The sequence below is a fragment of the Passer domesticus genome, chromosome 22 (genome assembly GCF_036417665.1).
Source record: "Passer domesticus isolate bPasDom1 chromosome 22, bPasDom1.hap1, whole genome shotgun sequence".
In the NCBI taxonomy this organism is placed as follows: domain Eukaryota; kingdom Metazoa; phylum Chordata; class Aves; order Passeriformes; family Passeridae; genus Passer; species Passer domesticus.
Genome location: NC_087495.1, coordinates 6932433 through 6957408, shown reverse-complemented (window position 1 = coordinate 6957408; position 24976 = coordinate 6932433). Strand labels below are relative to the sequence as shown.

The window sequence follows — 24976 nt, the reverse complement described above, 5'->3', positions numbered from 1 at the left end:
AGGGGCCAGCTCGGCCTCCATCACCCCAAAACTCCTTCCCTGAATTAATTATTTTGGGGCGCCCCTTCAGGCCACGCCCACAGTACTAACCCCGCCCCTTCATTAATCATGCCCCTAGTTAACCCCGCCCCCTCATTAACCCCGCCTCCTCATTAACCCCGCCCCTCGTTAACCCCGCCCCCTCGTTAACTCCGCCTCCTCATTAACCCCGCCCCTCGTTAACCCCGCCCCCTCGTTAACTCCGCCTCCTCATTAACCCCGCCCCTCGTTAACCCCGCCCCCTCGTTAACTCCGCCTCCTCATTAACCCCGCCCCTCGTTAACCCCGCCCCTCGTTAACCCCGCCCCCTCATTGACCACGCCCCCTCATTAACCACGCCCCACATTAACCCCGCCCCCTCATTAACCCCGCTCCTCATTAACCCCGCTCCTCATTAACCCCGCTCCTCATTAACCCCGCCCCCTCATTAACCACGCCCCCTCATCAACCCCGCCCCCTCATTAACCCCGCTCCTCATTAACCCCGCTCCTCATTAACCCCGCCCCCTCATTAACCACGCTCCTCATTAACCCCGCTCCTCATTAACCACGCCCCCTCATTAATCACGCCCCCTCATTAACCCCGCCCCTCATTAACCCCGCCCCTCGGCCTTTGTGCGGCACCGTGGGCGTGGCCTCCCCCATCGCCCCGCCCCGTTCTCCCGGTTGGCCCCGCCCCGCGCCGGTGCCGGTGCCGGGCCCGCAGCGGGGCCGGTGCCGCTCGGTTCGCTGGGCCGGGCACGGACACACGGACAGGGGGACACACGGACACACGGACAGGCGGACACACGGACAGGCGGACAGGCGGAGCTCGGGGTTATTCCGGGTGACGGAGGAAGCCGCAGCCGCGGGGCCGCCCCCGGCCCGCCCCGCATCCCCGGCCGGGGCCGGCGGCCGCGCCGCGGGGGGAAGCGGCGACCCGCAGCATCCCCCGGCTCGGGCCGCGGCCGCCCCGGAGCCGTGAGTACCGCCCGGGGCACGGCCCTGCCGCCCGCACCTCCCCTGCTCTTCCTCTCCGCCTGCCGCTTCCTCTCCCTCTTCTTCATCCTCTCTCCTCTTCCTCCTCTCCCTCCCGCTGTCCCTCTTCCCGCAGTGCCGGGGTGCTCGGACCCGCGGGAGGAGGGGGAGCGGAGGGGTAACGGGATGGGGGCACACCGGAGGGGTCACCAGGGATGATGGGGACCCCCGGAGGGGTAACGGGATGGGGGCACAGTCACCGGGGATGGGGGCACAGTCGCCGGGGATGGGGGCACAGTCACCGGGGATGATAGGGACCCCCGGAGGAGCTGCCGCTCCATGCCTCCCGGCGCATCCCTCCTCGGTGAGAAGTTTGCTTTCGGGGTGCCCCGCAGCACCACCGGGGTGGGGTGGGGGGGAGCAGCGGCGCCGCTTCCCAAGGTTTTGGCCCAGCTGGGGTGGTTCCCAAATGTTTGCAGGGGTTGGGAACGGCCCGTGCCCTGCCCAGCCTGTCTCTGCACCGCGGCACCCCCGGGGCCGGCAGCATCCCCGTGCCCTGGGGGGCTCGGGCTGGCAGCTGAAGGGCACCGGGAGGAGCGTTTTCTGGGCTTTTCCAAGCTTTTTTGGTGGCCTCTGCAGCGGCTGCCAGGGCAGAGGGCTCTCCTTGAGCCACAGCATCGCTGCTGGAGCTGGGGCTGGGGCTGGGGCTGGGGCTGGGGCTGGGGCTGGAGCTGGAGCTGGGGCTGGAGTTGGGGCTGGGGCTGGAGCTGGAGCTGCTCCCGGCCAGGCTGGCAGCTGGGCTGGTTCTGCTGCCTGAGCAAACGCCTCCCTCTCCGGGGAACACAGCCCTGCACTCGGCAGGAAGGACAGGGTGGCTGTCCCTGGCTGTCCCTGGCTGTCCCTGGCTGTCCCTGACTGTCCTGGCTGTCCTGGCTGTCCCTGGCCATCCCTGGCTGTCCCTGGCTGTCCCTGGCCATCCCTGGCTGTCCTGGCTGTCCCTGGCTGTCCCTGGCTGTCCCTGGCCATCCCTGGCTGTCCTGGCTGTCCTGCCTGTCCCTGGCTGTCCTGCCTGTCCCTGGCCATCCCTGGCTATCCCTGGCTGTCCTGGCTGTCCTGGCCATCCCTGGCTGTCCCTGACTGTCCTGGTTGTCCCTGGCTGTCCTGCCTGTCCCTGGCCATCCCTGGCTGTCCTGGCTGTCCTGGCTATCCCTGGCTGTCCCTGGCTGTCCTGGTTGTCCCTGGCTGTCCTGCCTGTCCCTGGCTGTCCCTAGCTATCCCTGGCCATCCCTGGCTGTCCTGGCTGTCCATGGCTGTCCTGGCTGTCCCTGTCTGTCCCTAGCTATCCCTGGCTGTCCTGGCTGTCCATGGCTGTCCTGGCTGTCCCTGTCTGTCCCTAGCTATCCCTGGCTGTCCTGGCTGTCCCTAGCTATCCCTGTCTGTCCCTAGCTATCCCTGGCCATCCCTGGCTGTCCCTAGCTATCCCTGGCTGTCCTGGCTATCCGTGGCCATCCCTGGCTGTCCTGGCTGTCCCTGTCTGTCCCTAGCTATCCCTGTCTGTCCCTAGCTATCCCTGGCCATCCCTGGCTGTCCCTAGCTATCCCTGGCTGTCCTGGCTGTCCCTGGCCATCCCTGGCTCTCCTGGCTGTCCATGGCTGTCCTGGCTGTCCTGGCTGTCCCTGGCTGTCCCTGGCTGTCCTGGCTGTCCCTGCCTGTCCCTGCCTGTCCCTGCCTGTCCTGGCTATCCCTGGCTGTCCTGGCTGTCCTGGCTGTCCCTAGCTATCCCTGGCTGTCCTGGCTATCCCTGGCTATCCCTGGCTGTCCTGGCTGTCCCTGGCTGTCCCTTTGTGCCAGCCCGCAGCAGCAGTGGCCTTGCTTTGGTGGCTCTCTGCAGGATGCCAGCTCTGCTGTGGCTCCCTGCTGTCCCACAGCATCATCCCGGGGGGCTCTGCGTTGCTGGAGGTGATTCAGCAACACGTGGATGTTTGTGGGTGCCTTTAGCACCCCGAGGTGCTGGTTGCTTCCAGGGCCGGTGTTTTGGGGCTCAGTGACCCCTCAGTGTCCAGTGGCCTTTTGGTTTTCATCCCTGCATGCCAGCCCTCTGTGCAATCCCCTCTGCACCCCGAGTTTCTCTCCCGGCCCGTGAACATCTGCTGGCAATCCTTTATTGAGCACAGCACTGAGTAAGACTCGGGGAGATGTTGGGTGTAGAGATCCGAGTTTCCTTCCTGAGCGCTGAGTGATTAATGAATCACAGCAAAGAGCAGCTCATTCAGAGCACACCAGGAGCTGGCAGGCGGAGCAGGCACCTGCTCTCTTGGCTGGGCAGCCCAGCATCCCAAGGGAGCTGCTCCCCAGCCTCTCGGGGAGCTGGGCTGCTCCCCGTGCCCGCTGCCAGCCGAGGGCAGCTCCGGGGGTGGCACTGGCACGGCTTTGTTCTGCCAGCACACACAGCAGCCATCTGCCCCGCTGCCTCGGCCAGCCTGGCTCTCTGGAGAGGTGTGGAACTCAGAGCAGGCTGAGATGTGCTGGGAGCCTGCTCTGGGCCCCTGCTTTGCTGCATTTCAGCCTCAGCAGCTCCAGGGCAGCCCCGCTGGAGTCCCGGTGCTGCCTCCTGGACCTGCTCCAGAGCCTGGGCTTGGGAGGCTCCATCTGCTCTGCCTGGCCTGCTGCAACCACCCCGAGGGATGCGGCTCCTCAGGGCAGGAATCCGAGCTCCTCCAGCTGCACTTCCCAAGGTCTGGGACCTGCTGGCCTTGGCAGGCCCCGTTGTGCCAGGGAGCTCAAGGCCGTGGTGTCACATGCTCCTCACAGCTCAGCATTGGGGACGTGGCCTGGCTGCTGCTGGCCAGAAGGTGGGAGGGAATCCTTTTGTTTCCTGGCTTGGAAGGACTTTCCCAGCGCTCCACAGAAGCTCAGAGCTTGCTGAGAGCAGGAGGGCAGAGCTGGGCTGGCAGAGAGGGGCTGCAGGGGGCTTTGGGAGCCATCCCTGGCCGTGCTGTGACAGGGCTGAGCCTGGCACTGCCCGCTGGTGACACTGCTTTGGAGAGGCAGCAGAATGGCTTTGTGAAAGATCTGTGATCGCAGAATGGCACCGTGAAAGGTCTCCCTGCCTGTTTGCAGATCCGGGTGCTTCTTCCTGCTTTTCCTGCTGCTGCTGCCTCGTGTCATGGAGTTATCCTTCCCTGTAGTGGTGTCTCCCCAATTCAGCACTGTGCTGTGACACCAGGGCCCTGCTGGGCAGGGGTGGCCCGCTCTGAGCTGGCCCACTGTCACCTGGAGCCACCAGCAGCTGGCACAGCAGCTGGCACAGTCCCTGCTGGGACCCAGGATGCTGCAGAGGGGGAGCAGGGCTGGGGGGCAGGAGTGTGGCTGTGCCCAGCTCAGGTGCCCGAGTGCTCTCCCCTCGTGTTTGCCTGTCTGCAGAACGAGCTGGGGACAGAGATTCTGGCACAGGGTGGGCAGTGCAGCCGGGCTGGGCCTGGCCCTGCTGCCTGGGCAGGGCTCTGGCTGTGTGTGCCCAGGCTGGCACTGCCCGTGCCACGGACCAGCACGGGATGTGGCAGAGCTCCTCTGCTGGGGACACTGGGAAGGGGAATCAGGACGTGACCCACATTTGCAGCTCCTCTCGGAGCCCCAGGGCTCGTTCTGCTCAGCTCCTGGTGTGCTTTGTGCTGGGCTCTGAGCTGCAGTGTAACCCCAGAGCAGCTGGGGACCTGCACGTTCTGCTGAGCATCTCAAGGCAGGAATCCATTCCCACTCCTTGCTCCTCCCTAACGCGGGGGTTCAGCAGCCCCAAACCTCCTCCAGTCCTGCCCCTCACGACCAATTACTTGAAAATGACCCAAATATTGGCACAGATGCCTCGGAATCCCTCAAGCGTGGAGCCTTGGAGCTGCAAAACAGGGGAGACAAAAGCTGAGTTGGGAGGTGGCTGAAGGAAGAGCTGCTGCCTGTGGGAGGTCAGGACAAGGCTGTGGGCACCGAGATGAGGATGATGAGGCTGCCCTTCATCCCTCTGATACATGAGAATGCCCCAGGGCATTGAGCCTCTGCCCAGTGCTCCCTCCTCTCACTTTTTGGGGTGACTGAGAGTGGCTTGGAGCCTCCAAACAAAACTCCCCAGGGAATAACGAGGAGCTGGGCTTTAATTAGAGATTGGTGTGTGCAGTGAGAGCCCAGGGAGGGGCTGGGGGGCTGTGCCCGGGTCAGGGTGCTGAGAGCCCTTCCTGCCTGGAGGCAGCACTGCCTCTGTGCCTGGAGCTGGCAGCTTTTCCCTGTCCTCCCCACCCCCTTGCGAGGCTCCACATCCTCCCTGGCAGCTTGTCACTTCTCTGCAGATGTCTAGACAGGAGGATTCAGTGCGTGTCAGCTCTGCCTAATTCATTAAAAATAAATAAATAAGGAAAGAAAGAAGCCCCGGCCCTCCTGGGAGCTGGGGAGTCTCAGCCCTGCAGCCTCAGCTGTGCTGCCCTGCCCTGCCCTGGGGCTCCCTGGCACCAGAGCCATTCCAGGCAGCTGCAGGGGCAGCAGGGGCACGGGGAATGGAGGAGAGGAGGTTGGGAGGGGGTTTCAGGGCTGGGCTGTGCTCCTTGTCCCTGCATTTGTGTGTTCTCGTGTCCCCACCGAGGGGTGCCAGCTCCCCTGGCACTGCCAGCTCCCCAATTCCTGCCCCCCTGAGGGCAGGGCTGGTTCCAGCAGGCACAGCTCCCTCGCTGCCACTCTTCATCCAAAATCTCAGCCCTGACCTCTGCACAGGGGCAAAACTGCCATGGGGATCTGCAGCTCAGAGCATCCCCTGCAGCCAGAGCATCCCCTGCAGCCAGAGCATCCCCTGCAGCTCAGAGCATCCCCTGCAGCCAGAGCATCCCCTGCAGCCAGAGCATCCCCTGCAGCCAGAGCATCCCCTGCAGCTCAGAGCATCCCCTGCAGCCAGAGCATCCCCTGCAGCCAGAGCATCCCCTGCTGCCAGAGCATCCCCTGCAGCCAGAGCATCCCCTGCAGCCAGAGCATCCCCTGCAGCCAGAGCATCCCCTGCAGCTCAGAGCAGCTCCCTCCCTCTGCCCTTGGCACTGCTGCTGAGCTGTGCCAGGCTGATCTCTCCCAGGTTAAGCTCTCCCAGGCTGATCTCTCCCAGGCTGAGCCGTGCCAGGCTGAGCTCACAGTGAAGCTGTGTGAGCTGGAGTGTGGCAGTGCCTCTGGGAGCTCCCTGGGTGCAGGCTGAGGAAAGGCTGACCCCAGAGCGTTTGGTTTCCTGTGCCAGTGGCACTGATGTGACACGTCCTGGTGGGGACAGCTCCTGGGTTTAGTGCCCGCTTTGCTCTGCCTCCTGCACAGGCACAGCTGAATGGACCCATCCTCCCTGCTTGTGTTCATCGAGGGGAAGGCAGCAGGAGAGGTGGGAATGCAATTTATTTTGGCCCTCTGGAAGAAGCAATCATTTGGGATTTCTGAGTTTGAGGGGTAAGGGCAGGGCAGATCTGCTGTAGCTGTGAAAACAGCCCTGGCACTTGATTATTGATCAATAAAAAACGCTGCTCCGCTGTGACCCTCTCCCTGCCCAGGGATCCAAGCTTCTGCTCCATCCCAGGGGGAGTTTGGCTGTGCCATTTGGGGGGCACTGCCCTGGGAGGGGGCCTGTCCCCACGGTGCCACCTTGCAGAGCTGTTTGTGCTGCTCGAGCTGAGTGCCACTGAGGGCTCCGTGCCTTCCCCAGAGGCAGCACTCGTGTGGGAGCTGCAGAGCTGTGCACAAACAGCTGATTTTCCATGGCACAAAGGGATGGGGACACACGGAGGGGATGGATTGGAGCCCGAGGGCGTGGGGGCTGTCCCCTGTCCCCACCATCTGAGCAGCTGCACAGGATGTGGCCCTGCTGCCTCCCAGCCCTCCTGCCAGACACACAATCCCCATCCAGGCTGCCAACAAAAAGCTATTCTCCAGGGCCTTCCTGGGGAAAGGGCAGCCTCAGAACTCCTCCCTGGAGGATGCTCTGTTCCCTGTTTATTGCTCAGCACACTTCTTTTCACTCCCAGCAAAATATGGTTTTTGTGTGTGGAGAGAACAGGCCTCCCTTTGGGCAGGGATCATTTGCATTAATTAACAGAGCTGTTATGCATGGCCACGCTCTGGCGCAGAGAAGCCAAACAAACGCCTCCTTTTTTTTTTTTGTTGTTTTTTTGAGGGGTTTCTCTTCTGTGCCACAACCTCAGAGTTATCCCAGGGGAGGCAGCACATCCGTCCCAGCCCGTGGGAGGGTGACACTGCCCATGGGGCTGGCAGGAGGGTGAGACCTCCTCAGGGAGCCTGGAGCCAAAAAATCCCCAAGCAGAGCTGGCTCAGGCTGCCAGGACTGTGCCCTGGGTTGGGGACAGCCGTGGAGCCCGGTGGCACTGCAGTGGCTGGGGTGGCACCTCCCTCTTGTCCTGCTGGGCCGTGTCACAGGCTGGGTGGCACCGTGGTGGTGTCACAGCCCAGGGTGGGTGGCACAGCCCTGTGCCAGCCCTGGGGACCACAGGGACAGGGCACTGAGCTCTGCCTCCTGGCCATGGGGGTCACCGTGTCCCCAGGACAGTGTCACCCTTGTCACTCGCCCAGGGCCACAGTGACTCGTGGCAGGGCTGGAAGTGAGCCCAGCGCTTCCAACTCTTTGGAAGTCCCCCCCAAAGCCTCCAGCAGCTCCCCCAGCCTGCTGTGCCCTCTGGGTGCTGCCCCAGGGTGCCAAACAGATCCCCAGGAGCAGCAATGCCACCTTGTCCCAGCTGTGTCCTGCCTGTCCCCCTCTGGAACCCAACCCTGCCCCTCTGAACCCAACCCTGCCCCTCTGAACCCAACCCTGCCCCTCTGGACCCAGCCCTGCCCCTCTGAACCCAACCCTGCCCCTCTGGAACCCAACCCTGCCCCTCTGAACCCAACCCTGACCCTCTGGAACCCAACCCTGCCCCTCTGAACCCAACCCTGCCCCTCTGAACCCATCCCTGCCCCTCTGGAACCAACCCTGCCCCTCTGGAACCCATCCCTGCCCCTCTGAACCCATCCCTGCCCCTCTGAACCCAACCCTGCTCCTCTAAACCCAACCCTGCCCCTCTGAACCCAACCCTGCCCCTCTGAACCCAACCCTGCCCCTCTGAACCCAACCCTGCCCCTCTGAACCCAACCCTGCCCCTCTGAACCCAACCCTGCCCCTCTGAACCCAACCCTGCCCCTCTGGAACCCAACCCTGCCCCTCTGGAGGCAGGCAGGGATGTGAATAACAAAACCCCTCCTTTCTGTGAGCATCTCAGCCAGCAGAGGTGAATTAGGAAGTGAATTCGGAGGTGAATTAGGAAGTGAATTAGGAGGTGAATTAGGAGATGAATTAGGAGATGAATTAGGAGATGAATTAGGAGGTGAATTAGGAGATGAATTAGGAGATGAATTAGGAGATGAATTAGGAGGTGAATTAGGAGATGAATTAGGAGATGAATTAGGAGGTGAATTAGGAGGTGAATTAGGAGATGAATTAGGAGATGTATTAGGAGATGAATTCGGAGATGAATTCAGAGATGAATTCGGAGATGAATTCGGAGGTGAATTAGGAGGTGAATTAGGAGGTGAATTAGGAGGTGAATTAGGAGGTGAATTCGGAGATGAATTAGGAGATGAATTAGGAGAGGAATTCGGAGATGGGCTGTCCCGGGGATGCTGCAGCTTCCCAAATGGGATGTGCAGGACAGGACCACCCTCCCGGGCTCCTCCCTGCTGCCGAGGGCACGGTGGCACCCTGCTGTCCCTGCTGGGAGGCAGCAGCAGGCCCTGCCTCTGGGGAGCAGGCACCTCGTGGCACGGGCGATGCCAGCCGCAAAGGGCATCGCAGGCTTCTCCCCGCCCAGGAAACGTGTTTATTCATCTCTCCATCCTCCCCCAGACTCTCGTAGCGCTACAACTGCTCCTTAAAAAGGCAGGAGCGGGCTGCCTGCGTGGCTGAGCAGGCACAGGATGCTGCCTTGCTATTTTTAGGCTCAGCAGGGCTGCTGTGGAGGTGGCAGCAGCGGGGGCTCAGGGGATTCTCTCGCCGCAGGGATGCAGGTTGGGTTCGAGCTGTTTTCTGCCTGCTGCTGCCTCCCCCTCCTTCCTCCCGCTGCTCAGTCATCCCCTCCTCACCCCCCAGCTCTGGGGGCTGCTGGCACAGAGGCAGCCAAAGGCCTTTTGGAGCAGCCTGGATGCAAAGAGCAGCAGGGGGAGGGAATCTCTGCATGAATAAATGTTCCTTGATCAGGCAGGTTTTGTTTTCCTAGAAGCACAGAGTGGTTTGGGGTGGGAGGGAGTGTAAAAATCATCTGGTTTCGTGGGCAGGGACACCTTCCACCATGCCAGGGTCCTCTGAGCTCCATCCAGCCTGGCCTGGGATCCAGGGGCAGCCACAGCTTCTCTGGAAAATCCATTGCAGGGCCTCCCCACCCTCAGAGGGAAGAATTCCTTCCCCATATTGAGCGTGAATTTCCCCTCTTTGTTTGAACCTAATGACATTTCCCCGGCAGGGCCTGGTCAGACTGTCAGGGTCGCTGTCAGCACAGGGTGCTTGAGCTGTGGTGGCTCCCACAGGGATCACCCAGGGCTAAAGCCTGGGTTGATGCCTTAAGTTTAGCTTTTATATTTTCCACACTCTGTACTGCATTGGGATATAATCCTGAGCTTCATATAAAGTGTCAGCAAGTTCTCCTCACAGCTCAGTCACACAAAACAATCCTTTCCAGCCCCAGAACCAAGGACACCACTGCAGCTCCAGCCCCAAAAAGTGCAAACAGCAGGGAATGGAGGAGAGCAACCTGGGAGGGTGGGACTGCATCACCTGGAGCTGGAACTGGACAGTGAACCCCAGTGTGGAAATGGACCAAAACTGATCAAAGTGTGAAAACTCGTGACCCATTGTCCATCTTGGATCCACCTTGGGTCCATCTTGGGATCCACCTTGGGTCCGCCTTGGGTCCATCTTGGGTCCACCTTGGGTCCATCTTGGATCCATCTTGAATCCATCTTGGGTCCATCTTGGATCCACCTTGAATCCATCTTGGGTCCATCTTGGATCCATCTTGGGTCCATCCTGGGTCTGTCTTGGGTCCATTCTGCGTCTGTCTTAAGTCCATCTTGGATCCATCTTGGATCCATTTTGGGTCCATCTTGGATCCACCTTGGGTCCACCTTGGGTCTGGCTTGGGTCCATCTTGGGTCTGTTTTGGATCCATCTTGAATCCATCTTGGATCCATCTTGGCTCCATCTTGAATCCATCTTGGCTCCATCTTGGCTCCATCTTGGCTCCATCTTGGGTCCACCTTGGGTCCATCTTGGATTCATCTTGGGTCCATCTTGAATCCACCTTGGGTCCATCTTGGGTCTGGCTTGGGTCCGTCTTGGATCCACCTTGAATCCATCTTGGGTCCACCTTTGATCCATCCTGGGTCTGTCTTGGGTCCACCTTGGATCCATTTTGGGTCCTTCTTGGGTCTGTCTTGGATCTGGCTTGGGCCCATCTTGGGTTCATCTTGGGTCCACCTTGGATTTATCTTGAGTCCATCTTGGGTCCACCTTGAATCCATCTTGGCTCCATCTTGGCTCCATCTTGGCTCCATCTTGGGTCCACCTTGGGTCCACCTTGGGTGTAGCCTCAGCCAGTCTCTAGCAGTGCCCAGGGTGAATCCTTTGAAGGCCTTTCACAACATCCCCAGTTACCCCTGTCCCCCTGTGTTCCGTGCCACCTCCTGAGCCTAACCCTGTGTTTGTTTCCCCCCTGGCAGAGACGGTGGGAGGGGGCTGCCCCCTTCGCTGCCCGCCGCAGCCATGGAGGGGGGAGTGCAGCTGCTCAACCGGGACGGGCACAGCATCTCCCACAACTCCAAGCGCCACTACCACGACGCCTTCGTGTGCATGAACCGCATGAGGCAGCGGGGGCTGCTCTGCGACATCGTCCTGCACGTGGCCACCAAGGAGATCAAGGCCCACAAGGTGGTGCTGGCGTCGTGCAGCCCCTACTTCCACGCCATGTTCACAAGCAAGTAGAGTCCTCTCTTCCCCAGGGACAGGCTGGCGGCTCTCCCCTCTCCAAATCCCCTCCCTGGCAATTCTTCCCCCTCCAAATCCCTTCCCTGGCAGCTCTCCCCTCTCCAAATCCCTTCCCTGCTCTGTCGCCCTCCCCGTTCTCACTGCTCTGCCCTTTCATGTGTCGTTTCTGTGAGTAAGAGCAGGAATATTCCTCATTTCCCTCCCTTCGCTGAGTCCCTTTGCCCGTGTGCAGGATCCTGGTGTCCCCCTCCTGCACAGGATCCTGTCCCCTGTCCTGCAGACCTGGCCCCCAGTCCCTAGAGCTGGGCAGGAAACCTTCCAGAAACAAACCCCTTGTACCACGCATGGTTTAATCCTCCCTTTCCCTCCCTTCCCTGATTCCCTTTGCCCACAGCTCCCTGCACAAGATCCTGGTGCTTCTTCTCCTGTCCTGGCCCCCAATTCCTTCAGCTTCCCCCTGCTAAGAGCTGGGCAGAAAACCTCCCTGGGCTGTGGTGCGGAGATGGATGCAGCTCATTCCATGCATGGTTAAATCCTACTCCCTTCCCTGATTCCTTTTGTCCTCAGCTCCCTGCCTGGGATCCTGATGTCCCTCTCTGCCCAGGATCCTGATGTCCCTTCCTGCCAGGATCCTGGTGTCCCTCCCTGCCCAGGATCCTGGTGTCCCTCTCTGCCCAAGATCCTGGTGTCCCTTCCTGCCAGGATCCTGGTGTCCCTCTCTGCCCAGGATCCTGGTGTCCCTTCCTGCCCAGGATCCTGGTGTCCCTTCCTGCCCAGGATCCTGGTGTCCCTTCCTGCCAGGATCCTGGTGTCCCTCTCTGCCCAGGATCCTGGTGTCCCTCTCTGCCCAGATCCTGGTGTCCCTTCCTGCCAGGATCCTGGTGTCCCTGCCCAGGATCCTGGTGTCCCTCTCTGCCCAGGATCCTGGTGTCCCTCTCTGCCCAGGATCCTGGTGTCCCTCCTCCCGTCCTGATCCCCATTCCCCAGAGCTGGACAGAAAACCTCCCTGGGCTGGATGCAGCTCGTTCCACGCATCCTCCTGGGGGCAAACAGCCCTGCTGGGGGTTTTTTGTTCATTTTTGGTGTCCTTTGCCCCAGATGAGATGAGTGAGAGCCGCCAGACCCATGTGACACTGCATGACATCGACCCGCAGGCGCTGGAGCAGCTGGTGCAGTACGCCTACACGGCTGAGATCGTGGTGGGAGAGGGGAATGTGCAGGTAGGAGCTGTTCCCCACATCCCCCTTCTCCACAAAGCTCTTCTGCAGCACATTTTCCTCCCGGGCACTCCTCTCTCCTCCTGCTCAGCACTGCCAGCTGCTCCTGTGGTGGCAGCTGGGTCTGGCAGTGGGCAGGGAGTTTAGCTGCTTCCCTTCCCAGAGGTGGCTCCTCAAAGCTCTGTGCAGTTCCCAGCCCTGCTCCTGAGCACCTGCCCTCCTCCTGGCCCTGGGGGGTGTTACAGGTGTCCTTCCCAGCTGTTCTTCACCTTAGAAACCAGGAATGCTCTGTCCTTTCTGTGCTTCTGTGCCTGGAGGTGCTCACTAAACCTGCTCTGCTCATGCCTCGCAGTGGGACGAGGGTGAAAATCGTTTCCTTGCCCTGGAAACTCCCTTTTCCCCCATTCTTTTCCACTGTGCCAGACCCTTCTTCCTGCTGCCAGCCTGCTTCAGCTCAATGGTGTGCGGGACGCTTGCTGCAAGTTCCTGCTCAGCCAGCTGGACCCCTCCAACTGCCTGGGCATCCGGGGCTTTGCTGACACCCACTCCTGCAGCGACCTCCTCAAGTCTGCCCACAAGTACGTCCTCCAGCACTTCGTGGAGGTGTCCAAGACAGAGGAGTTCATGCTGCTGCCCCTAAAGCAGGTGAGGCCCCGCTGGCAGCGTGCAGGTCTGGGTGCAGCAAAGCTTGTCCTGCTCTGTCTGCGAGGGGAAAGCCTGAGGGATGTGCACTGAGGGATTTGGGGTTTGGCAGGGGGTGTACCCACGTTCTGGGCTTTGGCCCCACTCTGTTCAGGATGTGGGAAGAGCTCTGTCAGCAGGCTGAATCCCACGGGAAGTAAGGATAGGAGGGTAGGACGGGGTCATTGTGGTCACTGGTGCTCGCCACGTGAGCTCTGAGCACACTGCCCTGGCTCTGGGAGCACAGCCCAGGGAATGGGTGCTGGCTGCCCTGGGCACGTGGCTGGGATGTTTAAATCAGCTCAGCTAATCTTTCTTGCTGGTCATCATGTGTGCCCATCTCCCTGGGCAGGAGCAATTCCCAGTCCTTGATCTGCATCACCTGTGTGGATCAGGATCAGGATCAGACCCCTCACCCATCCCGGGGCAGTGGGAGGGTGACAATGAGGGGAGGGTCCACATCTCCCCCTGCTGCAGCTCTGCAGCCCTTGGCAGGTGAAGGGGCAGTTCTGGAGCAGCCAGGGCTGCTGGGTCTGTCCCAGGAAATATGGAAGGAACAAATGCCAGCAGAGTCATCTCCCTGCTGCCACTGCCAGTGACATCAGGGAGGATTGTCAGGCATTGCAGCAGCCTCAGCCACAGTGGGGGGAAGAGCAGGGAGGGTGGTCAGAGCTGTCCCCACAACCGCTGCTCTTGGAGCACCTGGTTGATGTTTGGAACCCCCAGCGTGTCCGGGAGGCAGAGCTCTGCCTCTGGCACTGCTGCTCCACCGCGCTGGGAGCTGGGAATGCCTCCTTTCCTGCCAGCGCTCACCAAGCAGCACTGCCCTCCCCACCCCGCCCTGCAGGTGCTGGACCTCATCTCCAGCGACAGCCTCAACGTGCCCTCGGAGGAGGAGGTGTACAGGGCTGTGCTCAGCTGGGTCAAGCACGACGTGGACAGCAGGAGACAGCACGTGCCCAGGGTGAGCCTGCTGGGAAGGGGCTGAGACTGCTGGGGACGGGGAGGGGGTGCTGGGAAAGGGGGACAGTGGGCTGGGAAAGAGGTGAGAGTGCTGGGAAGGGGGCTGGTTGTGCCCACCATCTCCGAGTGCCTGGGCTGGGTGGGCACGTGGCTGGAGGAAGCTGCAGGACAGGGCAGGAGCAGCACGTCCCTGTCCTACCACTTCCAGTCCAGGTTGGAAGGGACCTTAAATCCCACCACATTCCACCCCCTGCCATGGCCAGGGACACCTTCCACTAGCCCAGGCTGCTCCAGCCTGGCCTTGAACACTTCCAGGAACGGGGCAGCCTCAGGGCAGCATGTGCCATGCTCTGAGTAAAGAATTTCTCCCTGATCTCAACCTGTCCCCCTTCAGTTCCCCCTGAAAGAATTTCTCCCTGATCTCAACCTGTCCCCCTTCAGTTCCCCCTGAAAGAATTTCTCCCTGATCTCAACCTGTCCCCCTTCAGTTCCCCCTGAAAGAATTTCTCCCTGATCTCAACTCATCCCCTTTCAGTTCCCTGCCCCACTCCCGTGTCCCAAGCGTGCTCTGCTGTCCCCCCAGCTCATGAAGTGCGTGCGGCTGCCTCTGCTGAGCCGGGATTTCCTCATGAGCAACGTGGACACGGAGCTGCTGGTGCGGCACCACTCGGAGTGCAAGGACCTGCTGATCGAGGCCCTCAAGTACCACCTGATGCCCGAGCAGAGAGGGGTGCTGGGCAACAGCCGGACGCGGCCGCGGCGCTGCGAGGGGGCCAGCACCGTGCTCTTCGCCGTGGGTAAGGCCCTGCTGCCCCCAGCCCCGACTCCCCGCCCCGGCCCGGGGGGGTTTGGGCTGTGTTTGCTCCCCTCGCCCTCCCCGAGCAGGTGGAGGGAGCCTGTTTGCCATCCACGGCGACTGCGAGGCCTACGACACGCGCACGGACCGCTGGCACATGGTGGCCTCCATGTCCACGCGCCGGGCCCGCGTGGGCGTCGCGGCCATCGGGAACAAGCTCTACGCCGTGGGAGGGTAAGGGGGCACGGGGAGGGGGCACGGGGCTGTGCTGGGAGCACGGATGGGCAGCGTGATCCAGGATCTCTGGGGGACATGAGGCTGTGCTGGGAGCACGGATGGGCAGCGTGATCCCAGATCTCTGGGGGGCACGGGGAGGGTGAGGCTGGCACGGGGCTGATCTGGGAGCAAGGATGGGCATTGTGATTCAGGATGTCTGGGGGGCACAGGGAGACTGGCATGGGGCTGATCTAGGAGCATGGATGGGCAGCATGATCCAGGATCTCTGGGGGGCACAGGGCTGTGCTGGGAGCACAGATGGGCAGTGTGATCTGGGATCTCTGGGGTCACGGGGAGAGTGGCACGGATGGGCAGCATGATCCAGGATCTCTGGGGGGCACAGGGAGACTGGCATGGGGCTGATCTAGGAGCATGGATGGGCAGCATGATCCAGGATCTCTGGGGGACATGGGGCTGTGCTGGGAGCACGGATGGGCAGTGTGACCCCAGATCTCTGGGGCAGCCATGGAAAACCCCTTCCCTACGCACAGGGATCTCTGTGCCCCTGGCATGGCTCCTGCCAGCTGCTGCTGTGCTCTCTGAGCCAGGCAGCTGAGATTCCTCCTGGCAGCTGTGGGAGAGTGGGGAGGAAAGAAGTGAGGTCCCCCCAAAAGTGTTTTCATGCCAGGAGCTGCGTGGCCAGAGCAGGACTGAGCCCACAGAAGTGACCAGGCAGGGATGTGTGGGGAAATGCCCCATGGGCATTCCTCATGGGCAATGCCCCCTCCTGAACTGGGGCACTGCCCTCCTGTTTCCCTTAGGATGCCAGACTGGTTTGGGTTGGAGCCTCAAAGCTCATCTCATCCCACCCATCACCCCTTCCACCATCCCAGATTGCTCCAAACCCCGTCCAGCTTGGACACTTCCAGGGATCCAGGGGCAGCCACAGCTTCTCTGAGCAGCCTCTTCTCTCCCCCTCTGTCCCTGCAGCTACGATGGGACCTCTGACCTGGCCACGGTGGAGTCCTACGACCCTGTCACCAATTCCTGGCAGCCCGAGGTGTCCATGGGCACCAGGAGGAGCTGCCTGGGTGTGGCAGCCCTCCATGGGCTCCTCTACGCTGCCGGGGGGTACGATGGGGCCTCGTGCCTCAACAGGTAGGGATTGCCTTGCTCCAGCCCTCCCTGCTGCTGCATGCACTGTCCTGGAGCTGGGAGCCCTGCTCCTGACCCTCCAGTAGACGTTTTGCAACTCAGCTCCTTCTTCCAGTGGGAAAAAATCCCCACTTTGTAGCCCTGTGCCCCAACAGAACCCATCCTATGTCAGCTCCTCCTTTTCCCTGTCTCTCCCCAGCTCCCTTGGGAGCTGCCCCATGTCCAAGAGCTTTGACCTGGCCTTTTGCAGTGTCCCACCTTCTGTCCCTGTGTCCCTGCAGTGCAGAGAGGTACGACCCCCTGACGGGCACCTGGACGTCCATCGCTGCCATGAGCACCCGGAGGCGCTACGTCCGCGTGGCCACGCTGGGTGGGTGCTGCAGGGGGGCTGGGGGGTCCTGGGCAGCCTCCCCTGCACTGCTGAGGGTTCCTTTTGCTGCTCTGCTCCAGTTCCTGCCCCCTCACCACGTCCTGTGTGCTCCCTGCCTTCTCAGGCTCCCTGACACCTGGGGTTCATCACACCCTGGAGGATCCACAAATTGTTCCCTTCTGCTTTGGAGCAGGGGGCTGCCTGTGGGGGATCCCCTGTCCCCGGAGAGGAAGGGACAGCCTGATCAGTCCTTCACTGTGGAAGCAGGACAGTCCTTTCAGCGATGCTCCCAGCCCCACTCTCACCCCGGCAGGAGCTGGATCTCCCTGGGGATGCTGCCCAGTGTCCCCGTGCCTGTCCCCTGCCCTGCTCTCTGCTTTCAGCTCTCGCTGCTGACTCAGAGCTCCCCTCCATCCCCAGCTCCTTCTGAGCCTGCCACAGCCGATCCTGCTAAAAATCTCCACCCTCTGCAGGAAAGTACTAAAAATACCCCGGGGCTCCGGCAGGGAGCACTGTGCGAGGAGGTCAAGGAGCAGCAGCAGCAGGAGCTCGCTCGGGGAGGCTTTGCAGATGAATATTTCACACCACGGATGAATATTTCACACCACTCCTGCTGGAAGAGCAGGGAGCAGGGCTGGCTGTGCTGGGGGGAGCTGCCCGGGGCAGGGGAGACTCAGCCTGGACTTGAGTGGGCACCTCCAGAGTGGCACCTGTGGTGAGGCTCAGCCTGGACCTGAGTGGGCACCTCCAGAGTGGCACCTGTGGCGTTGTGAGTGGCTGTGCTGGGACAGGGACGTGTCTTTAGCTCATGCCTGTGCCTCTGTCTTTGCAGAAGGCAACCTCTATGCAGTTGGGGGCTACGACAGCTCATCACACTTAGCCACGGTGGAGAAGTACGAGCCCCAGGTAAATTTGGGTGGGAGATTTGGGTGACTCTTGTGCTTCTCCCCTCTTCAGGAAGGCCTTACTCACCGTGCCTGGCTGTGAGATGGAGGGGGATCAGCAGGGACAGGGCATGCAGGGTGCAGTCCTGAGCAGAGTGACCCAAAGCTGCTCTGTGAGAGCTCTCTGTGAGGTTTTGGCCACCAGAACAGCCCCTGGCCCCGCTGCCCGTGGTTCTGTGGGCAGCAGGGATCCTGTCCGTGCCCCGAGCTGTTTCCAGCTCCCAGCTGAGCTCCTGCTGGCTGCACAGCCAGCGTGGTGAGCAGGGAGTGTGCCAGGCTGGGGACACGTGTTGTGCCCAGGGACACAGCTCTGCTGCAGCAGAAAGATCAAACAGAAAGTCCCGGAGGCTTTTTGTGAGCTGCAAAGCCCCAGCTGCACTCACACCAATTGGAAATAGATACAGCTCAATCCCCGGGGCTGGGCTGCCATTCAGCTGGGGCACAACTGGTGGCCTGGCACGGGGATCTCTGTGCCCCTGGCATGGCTCCTGCCAGCTGCTGCTGTGCTCTCTGAGCCAGGCAGCTGAGATTCCTCCTGGCAACTGCAGGACAGCGGGGAGGAGAGAAGTGAGGTCCCCCCAAAAGGGTTTTCATGCCAGAGCTGCGTGGCCAGAGCAGGACTGAGCCCACAGAAGCGACCTGGCAGGGATGTGTGGGAAATGCCCCGTGGGGTGGCTGATGGGTTCCCTGTCCCCAGATCAACACCTGGAGCCCCATTGCCAACATGCTGAGCCGCCGGAGCAGCGCGGGCGTGGCCGTGCTCGAGGGGATGCTCTACGTGGCTGGTGGCAATGATGGCACCAGTTGCCTTAACTCCGTGGAGCGCTACAACCCCAAATCCAACACCTGGGAGAGCGTGGCCCCCATGAACATCCGCAGGTAAGGGGCTGTGCCCCTCTGCAGCCCCAGCTGCTGCAGCAGGAGCGGGGATCTCACCTCGTGGTGCCACAAAACACAGGCACGTCACGGGGTTTTAGGGTTTGTGGCTGGCTCAGCACGCTCCTGCTGTGCTGAGAGGGATTGGAGGGAGAGCCAGGAGGGCACAGCACGGATGTTCTGCAGAGGGATTTATCCTCAGCAGTTTGTGTGGCCATAAAGAACCAGGGGCTGAGCTGGCTGAGCCCACGGAGATGCTGCTGGGCTGTGGGAGGAATTAAGGCTTGCAAGTCCGAGCATTTTGGGCTCAGAGGGTTTGGTATTTGATGAGTTTTGGTATTTGATGAGGTTTGGTATTTGATGAGGTTTGGTATTTGATGAGTTTTGGTATTCAATGAGGTTTGGTATTTGATGAGGTTTGGTATTCGATGAGGTTTGGTATTTGATGAGGTTTGGTATTCGATGAGGTTTGGTATTTGATGAGGTTTGGACGAGAGTGTCAGAGTGCAGGGGGAGATCTGTGGCTCTGTGCTGTGCTCTGCCTGTTTGTGCCCCAGCAGTTCATTTCCACTGGGTGTTTGTGGGGTGCCAGAGCTCTGGGCAGGTCCCTGCCGTGCTGAGCTCCCCCCCAACACCTCCCAGCCTCACCCCTGTGCTCTCTGCTCGCTCCTTGCAGGAGCACCCACGACCTGGTGGCCATGGACGGGTGGCTGTACGCCGTGGGGGGCAACGACGGCAGCTCCAGCCTGAACTCCATCGAGAAGTACAACCCCCGCACCAACAAGTGGGTGGCCGCCTCCTGCATGTTCACCCGCCGCAGCAGCGTGGGGGTGGCCGTGCTGGAGCTGCTCAACTTCCCCCCGCCCTCCTCGCCCACCCTCTCGGTGTCCTCCACGAGCCTTTGACAGCGAGCCCGGCCGTGCCTCGGCCCCGGGGGACAGCGCTGGCACCCGCTCGCTCTGAGCGGGGGGCACAGATGCCAGCCCAGCCCTGCTGCGGGGGCTCTCCCCGCTCTGGGCACACCCACGGGGTCACCAGGGCCACCAAATGTGCTTCCAGGGCCGGCCCCTCCCTGGAGGGCGAGCAGAGGGGGCTCTCCCTCCGGCCAGACTCATCCAGCATCCCCCCAAAAGCTCCTTGGGGCAAGGGGGAGCCCGAACCATTGCTGCTTCTGGGATTGCCGTGCTCCAGCCGTGCCACCGGGCACTGCCAGCCCCGTGGTGGCCCCGGGGGACACGGCCGACGTGCAAGCCCCCTCCTCTGAATGTCACTGTAGCCAAACTCAGCCCAAGCCTGTGTGCACTGCTCCGGACTCTGGGGCCGCTGCCCCGCTCCGAGGGTGTCTCTTTGATGCCTTAACCACAGCAAGAGAAGAAGCCCAGCCCAAGCACAGCCCTGCAGGATGGGGAGGGTCCTGACCCCTCCAGTGCTCCCCTGACCCTCTGGGATCCCAGCTGAGCGTGGCTCTGGCCAGGCAGTGGCAGCAGGGACCTTGGTGGCATCGCTGCCATGGCTGGCCCAGGCTCCAGGGCTGGGACTCTCTGGGAATGGCCTGGCCTGTTTGCTGTTCCCCTCTCTGCAAAGCAGATTCTGGGTTTGTGGAAAGGAATCAGTTCTTGGAAAAAGAACGGTCCAGCCTTCTGAACGAGAAGGATTGCCTGGCATTACTTTTTTGGGTATTAATTTTTTTATTTGCCTTTTTTTATTTGAACGCTAATATGACTTCATATCCCTTTATTTTTTACACTGCCCTGGTGTTCCCCATCCCCTCTGCTCTCGAGGCAGCAGAAGGGATGCAGTTCCTTTTCTCATTTGTTGAGGAGATGATTCCTGTGCCCTGGAAGTTCTCTCTGGATGGGTGGGGTGTGTGCATGTGTGAGATGCCAAAAGCAGCACGGGAGGGACCGCTTCCAATTAGCGACTCCCTGGCAATTAAGCAACCACTTTAATGAACTAAAGCTTGGATGAATTAGCACTGTAAGGCCTGTCCTAGAGCCAGGGCTCCCGTGCTGTGGTGTTTTCAGGGTGTGCTGTGTGTGTGAGCTGAGGCACAGGTCGGGTGCTCTCCACACCACAGAGGAAGGACTCAACCACTGGTACCTCAATCGTGTTCAAATGTAGCACTGCAAAAATGGTCCAACTGTTTGGAACTCATTCCTTTCTCCTTTTTCCCCCCCTACTCCCCAGTTCTCACTCACAGAGCTCAGATTTCACTCGTGTGGTACTTGTGGGCCTGAATTTTCAAGTAGATTTCTGCTTCAATTTTCAAGAGATTTCTGCTTTTTAAACTCTTCTGAAAGAGGAGTTTAAAATGAGACAGGGACTCCCCAGCTTCAGATCCTTTTCTTGGCAGTCTGATTTCCCCTCGACAGGATCCTGCAGGTTTTCCAAGCCCACTGGCCTCCCTCACAAGCCCGCTCACAGTGCCTCACGTTGTACACCTGGAATTCCCAGCAGCTTCTGGAAACCAGGGCTGCTGCCCCTCCAGCCTCTCCCCAAGGACAGTCTGAGCTGCTCAGGCTGGGGAGGCCTTTTTGCCTTTTGGAACAGCCTCCAAATCTTCTTTTTGTCCCCTTCTCCCTGCCCCAGCCTGTCACAGCTCAGCAGCTCTCCCATTTCCCTGTCCTGGAGAGCCTTGTGAGTGTCCAGGCTCTGCAGTTGTCTCCTGCTCCATGTGGGCTGCCCCGGGAAAGTCAGAGCAATCTGCTTTGTTCAAAAAACCGATGAAACCAGTGAAATCTGCTCTGTTTTGTGCATGTGCCTCCACCCAAGTGAGCTCTCAACCCTTTCCATCCCATTCCTGTAACCAACATCAGGATTTCACTCTCCTGCTGGGCTCACATCAAGTGTCCCTGGCTCCAGGGCCCCCTTTGGAGGAGGATCAGCCCAAAATCCCCATGGAGAGGTGGAAGGGGCTGGTGCTGGGCTTGGCCCGAGGTGCTGAGGAGCTCAGGAGGAGTCAGGAATGAAGGGAGAGTGGAGCCCAGCCAGGAGCTGCAGTGCAGGAGCTGCTGAGGGAGAAACAGGGCTGGTTTCAGACTAGGAATGAGATGTGGCCATGGCTCGGCCTCTGCTCCAGCTGGGGCTGCTGCAGAGTGGAGAGGGAGCTGTGCCTTGGGAGCACAACCTGAGGGAAGTGAAAAATGCAGCAGCTGGGGGAATTTTGGTGCCACGTGCCCTTGGGATCCTCAGCGGCCGCACTGCAAATCCTGTGTGGTGCTGTCCTGCTTCCTGAGGAGCAGGGACAGGGCAGAGGGGCTCCTGTCCCCCCTGGCTGGGCCCTGAGCAATATCCCACTGAGCCTGACCCACGGCGAGGAGGGAGCCTCCTGTCTCTGCTGCCCAAACTATGCAGGAAAAGGGCAAAACAGTCCCCCAGCATCTTCTGGGGGTCCCCAGCCCCCCGACCCACACTGTGTGGACACGAGGTGTCAGCACCTGCCCTGGGAGATGCCAGGGTGGGATTGCTCCTGGTGCTGCACGTCCCCTGCCGAGGAGGAGGAGGAGGAGAGCTCGGAGGGGACGCGTGTCTGTGTCTGTCTGTCTGTGCGTAGCAACCCTGTCTGAGGGGAGGAGAACAACTCTGTGTGGCTTCCCTGCCAGTTGTAGTCTGTGGTGTCTCACCCAAGATGTTCTTGTCTGAATTCCCAGCAGAGGAGCATCCCCAAGCCAGGGGGCTCCGGGCTCTGGGGTTTTTCCCAGCAGGGCCAGGCAGGAGCCCCTGCCCTGGTTTGGGGGCAGAGGCTCCCTTGGCCTCCCTGCTGGGCACACCTGGTCCAGATCCATGTCCAAGCGTTGTCACTTTGATTTCTCTGTAACTTATCCGACTTTATTTATGTGGAACTCTGTTTCTCTGAATTTTTTGCACTACATGGGACTGGGGAGGGGATACAAGCAATAGAAGCCAACGTGTACAATAAAGACATTTTCTTGGATATCGGCTCCTGCCTCGTGCATCCTTCACTGTCCCTTCCCTTCCCTGGCTGGCTCCTGGGGCTGCTCCCAGCCAGGACAGGGATCCCAGGCAGAGGGTGCACTGCTCTGCATCTGCCTGAGCAGCCACGGGACGTTCAGGTTGTGTCAGGGGAGGGTTTGGGATGGAGATCAGGGAAAGGTTCTTCCCCCAGAGGAAGAACTGCCCAGGCTTCTCAGGGAAGGGGTCCCAGAGCTCCAGGAGCATTCGCACAACACTCTCAGGGTGGGGTTGTTGGGGTGTCTGAGCAGGGCCAGGCTGCTGCCCCATGATGGGAATGCTGAGCCCATTTCAGAGCTGCTGCCCCATGATGGGAATGCTGAGGCCATCTCAGAGTTTCTGCCCCATGATGGGAATGCTGAGGCCATCTCAGAGTTTCTGCCCCATGATGGGAATGCTGAGGCCATTTCAGAGTTTCTGCCCCAGGAGAATGCTGAGGCCATCTCAGAGCTTTTCCCCCATGATGGGAATGCTGAGGCCATTTCAGAGCTTTTCCCCCATGATGGGAATGCTGAGGCCATCTCAGAGCTTTTCCCCCATGATGGGAATGCTGAGGCCATCTCAGAGCTTTTCCCCCATGATGGGAATGCTGAGGCCATCTCAGGGCCTGCAGGAGCTGCCTGGCACCAGCCCTGAGGCCTGGGGGGAGCCGGAATGCCTGGCCCAGCTGCAGCCCCTCGTGTCCCCTTTCCTGCTGCTCCTGCTTTGGCTCCTATAAATAACTGAAAGCTCTAAAAGCCTTCCTGGAGTGCAGGGAAGCTGCTGCCCAACCATTCAGGCTCTCCTGGAAGCAGAACCAGGGGCTCTGGGAGAGCTTTGTGCCCTCACGCTGGTGACAGGCCTGTCCTCAGCCATGGTGTAATGCCTTAAGTTTAGCTTTCACATTTTCCACACTCTGTACTGCATTGGGATGTAACTCTGAGCTTCATATAAAATGTCAGCAAGTTCTCCTCACAGCTCAGTCACACAAAACAATCCTTTCCAGCCCCAGAACCAAGGACACCACTGCAGCTTCAGGCCCAAAAAGTGTAAAACAACAGGGAGTGGAGGAGAGCAAACTGGGAGGATGGGACTGTGTAACCTGGAGCTGGAACTGGACAGTTAACCCTAACATGGAAATGGACCAAAACTTATAAAAGTGTGAAAACTCATGACTTGGATCCACCTTGGGTGTAGATCTGGCCAGGCTCTTGTACTACCCAAGTTGTATCCTTTTTAAGGCCTTTTAATAAATCTCCACTTTATTCCTTTAACTCTGTCCAGCCTTTAACTTCCTTTATTTATTTTAAAACCCACTTTATTCCTTCAACTCTGTCTAGCCTTTAACTTCCTTTATTTATTTTAAAATCCACTTTATTCCTTTAACTCTGTCCAGCCTCTGTTCCAGGTCAGCCTCTCAAGGCACCAGCGTGGTGGCTGGCAATGCCAGCCCTGCTGGTGTCACTGCTGTCCCAGTGAGCAGACAGACCTGTGACAGCAGCAGGACACGCAGCAGCAGCAGCAGCACTTGTGCCCCTGCTCTGAGCTGGGAGGTTTTATTTAGAACCAAGTGGAGGAACAGCACGTTTGTGGTCACGGCCTGACCGTGTTAGGCACGGATGCGAGGAGGAATCACACTTTTCTGCACAGAACACAGCTGGGGCTGTTTGCTGCAGGGTCTGACACGGCCAGGAGGTGCTGGGCTGTTGCTGTGCTGTTTCCCAGCTGTGCAGAGAGCAGAGAGCAGCCCCTGCCATGAAAATCACGGAATTTGTGGTGGGGGCCCTCCGGAGGGGTGTTGTGCTGGGCCAGGAAGGGTTAATGGATTCTGGGCACCAAGGGGAGGGGAAAAAGGAGCTGCTTTTAAAGGTCAAAAATGGGGAGAAATTTTATGGCACATCCATTCTCAGCTGCTGTCTCCTGGCAAGTGTGGCCTGACCGTGCAACCTCTTTTTTGGGGAATATTTTGTTACTGCAAGGGTGAAACCACCACAAATGGGAACAGTCCAACACCCCCTGTGCGTCTATCAACCAACCCCAGCTGGATTCCAACAGATTCTCCAGGAAAACCTCCTAAAATAACCTGTAGATTTGTCACACCACAACCTTTTTGGTGTTACTTACACCACTGTTATTTATGTTCACTAAATCTGATTTTGTTTTTTCGAACGTGCCATCAATTCAATTAGTTTTGACAAGATCTGATTTCCACAGCCCCGTGTTGATTTGTATTAATTATATTCTCCTCCTGTAACTCTCAAAGTTAATCCAACTCCCTCACAGCTGTTACATCACTTTCCCAGGAATTACTGTCAACTGGCAACCCTATAATTACTGGGGTGGTTTTTTACCCATGGAAACACTGATATCCCTGTTAAATTATGCAATTTCTTTGCAAATTCCATGGTCCTGCAAGACTGAATTGCAACAGTGACTCAAGCCCTTTGTGTTCAGCTCTTTCAAACTTTCTAACGTGAATTCTATTTTTTTTGATCCAGAGCATTCATTTTGTGTTTACCTCTTAGCAGTCACCTGAAAATAAAAAGGGTTTCTCGTTTCCTGTGGCTGTAACTCCTGGGGGTTTTCCAGCACAGAAACATTGAGTCTGCATTTACCTTTTGTCATTAACTTCTCATTTTTATTGTTTATATTTCCATGCAGCGAGGCACTCACAGCACAGTCAGAAATCTTCAGTTTGCTTCCTTTTAAAGCATTTCTTCCACAAATATTCTTTTTTTTGCTGCTCATGCACATCTCCTTTTGCTCTTTGCTCCCT

At 59.5% G+C, this 24976-nt stretch overlaps 1 protein-coding gene across 2 annotated transcripts; it reads left to right on the top strand.

Annotated features, from left to right (window-relative positions):
- Nucleotides 1-722: 722 nt before the first annotated feature.
- KLHL17 (kelch like family member 17) lies at nucleotides 723-22183 on the top strand. 2 transcript variants are annotated; one of them, XM_064396967.1, is made up of 12 exons: nucleotides 723-998; nucleotides 10767-11020; nucleotides 12130-12251; nucleotides 12672-12893; nucleotides 13777-13893; nucleotides 14476-14689; nucleotides 14778-14922; nucleotides 15895-16062; nucleotides 16341-16429; nucleotides 17262-17335; nucleotides 18071-18252; nucleotides 18926-22183. In XM_064396967.1, the coding sequence occupies exons 2-12, from the start codon at nucleotides 10810-10812 to the stop codon at nucleotides 19152-19154; spliced, it is 1773 nt and encodes a 590-aa protein (XP_064253037.1). In that variant the 5' UTR covers nucleotides 723-998; nucleotides 10767-10809; the 3' UTR covers nucleotides 19155-22183. The 2 variants fall into 2 exon arrangements, with proteins under 2 accessions (XP_064253037.1, XP_064253036.1); XM_064396966.1 differs by lacking the exon at nucleotides 723-998 and having other exon boundaries at nucleotides 10864-10974.
- The last annotated feature ends 2793 nt before the right edge of the window (nucleotides 22184-24976 follow it).